Source organism: Notothenia coriiceps, unplaced genomic scaffold, assembly GCF_000735185.1.
Source record: "Notothenia coriiceps isolate Sejong01 unplaced genomic scaffold, NC01 NC01_scaffold00010404, whole genome shotgun sequence".
In the NCBI taxonomy this organism is placed as follows: Eukaryota; Metazoa; Chordata; class Actinopteri; order Perciformes; family Nototheniidae; genus Notothenia; species Notothenia coriiceps.
The window spans coordinates 820-2916 of NW_011343105.1; the positions used below are offsets into that span (position 1 = coordinate 820).

General features: G+C 42.2%; 1 protein-coding gene across 1 annotated transcript; it reads right to left on the reverse strand.

The window, feature by feature from the left end:
• Window positions 1–394: 394 nt before the first annotated feature.
• Window positions 395–1792, reverse strand: LOC104945991 (jouberin-like; the record flags this gene model as incomplete). The annotated part of the gene is made up of 5 exons (XM_010771729.1): window positions 1653–1792; window positions 1455–1573; window positions 1134–1264; window positions 907–1047; window positions 395–561 (listed from the first exon to the last, which is right to left on the reverse strand). Coding segments are annotated over exons 1-5 (657 nt in total), but the record flags the coding sequence as incomplete, so codon positions are not given.
• Between the last annotated feature and the right edge of the window lie 305 nt (window positions 1793–2097).

A 2097-nucleotide genomic window follows, 5' to 3' on the forward strand; every position in this document is an offset into this window, starting at 1 on the left:
GAGAGTTTAAAGATCAGGTGTTCAAATGAAGAAGCATCAGGGATGGGGATTATGGTAGCTTTTATTTCCTTTCTGATAATAGCAGCTATACCACCACCCCCCCTTGTGGGCGAGGTTTGTCAATGTATGTGAATCCTGCTGGGGTGATTTCATTTAAAGAAAAATAGTCCAGGGGCTTCCATTTATAATGATTATATGTATAATAATTATAATACAAATAAAAGCAAACATATTAAGAAATAATATATAATAGGTATTCATAATATTAGCAATGATAAAAATAACAAAGCAATAATAATAAAACTAAAATAATATTATTAATAATAATAGCAATAAAAATATATATTTATACAAATAAATAATAATAATAGTTGTGATGATAAAGGATATTAACCAGCACAGAGTCGAGCTGCTGCTTGACGCTCTGCATCTTCAGAGCCAGCCTGGTGGTGAGGATCAGCTGATCCATGGAGTCCTGCAAGGGGGGGGCGGGGGGGGTCCGGGGGTCTGCAGAGGACGACCTGCTGCTGGCCTTCAGACTCTGGCCCTCCAGCTGGGACACTGACAGAGAGACATGGGGGGGGGGACACTTAGGTTAGGGTTGAATGCTATAACACCCCCTGCTGTGAAACACTAATGATGAAGACGTATAAAAGGACGTGATACATTTACAACAAAAAATACAAATATTCTTTTAGACTTTATTCTCATCATTTCTACTTTAACTTCAGTGAGTATTCATGTTTGTTTTGCACATTTTTTAAATGTATCTCTCCTAAATCAAACACATCATCTTTCTGTAATGTTGTTCTCTCTCACGGAATAATCTCAGAAAATATCACAGTTCTTTTTCCAGATCAATTTGTTCTAGTTGACCAGAGGCTGGTTCCTAAAGTGTGTTCTCACCTGTGCGGTCGTGCAGGTAGAGGTGGATCAGCTGTTCCTGTCCGAAGGCACTGAAGGCCACCATGTTTTCGTGGGGGTGAAAGCAGACCCCGTGCAGCGCGGTGGAGAAACTCAGCTCCGAGTACACCGCCAGCTGGTCTCCTGAGAGAGGGGGGGGGGGGGGGGTCAGCTGCAGGTATATAGATAGATATAGGTATGTCATAGTAATGATAATAAGAGGGTCTGACCGGTGTCCGTGTTCCAGACGTAGGCCATGCCGTCCTCGCTGCCTGAGAACAGGAAGCTCCCACAGGGGGTGAAGGTGCTGCAGAGCCTCTCTCGGTAGTTCGTGGCCCCGATGTACCGCTTCACCGCCAGGCTGACCACAGGCATGAGGTAACATCAACATGAGATCAGGTGTACTTTATTGATCTCATTTCTATACACTTCATGTTTCTTTGTTGTCACATTTACACTTTGAGTTGCCCTCCCACCCTCAGTCATAACAAATATAATATTTGCATCTGAAGCAGAAAACCACCAGGTTACATATGAAGTATGATATTTACATGCGCAGGTCCATCATCCGGAGCACGCTGTCTCTGGCGTGGATCAGCAGGCAGCGTCCGTTGGGATGCAGCTGCAGTTTGTTGATGGGGACGCTGAGCAGGTCGCTCTCTGAGATCTCCTGCAGGACACATGCTCAGTTATACTTTATTGAACATATTGAACATATGAACTGTATGAGTTAACCTCCTCTCCTGTACCTTCTCCACAACCCAGCGCTGACTCAGCAGACTCTTCTTTCCTTCACTTCCTGTCGTCTTCCACACCACGATCAGGCCTGAGTTATCAGCAGAGAACATCCTGCGTCCTGATCACAGCACACACACATCAGAAGTTGGCTTTAAATACCAAGAGAATACTATACATATATATACTGTGTACTACATCAACACACAGAGAGAATACTATACATATATATACTGTATACTACATCAACACACAGAGAGAATACTATACATATATATACTGTATACCACATCAACACACAGAGAGAATACTATACATATATATACTGTGTACTACATCAACACACAGAGAGAATACTATACATATATATACTGTATACCACATCAACACACAGAGAGAATACTATACATATATACATATATATACTGTGTACCACATCAACACACAGAGAGAATACTA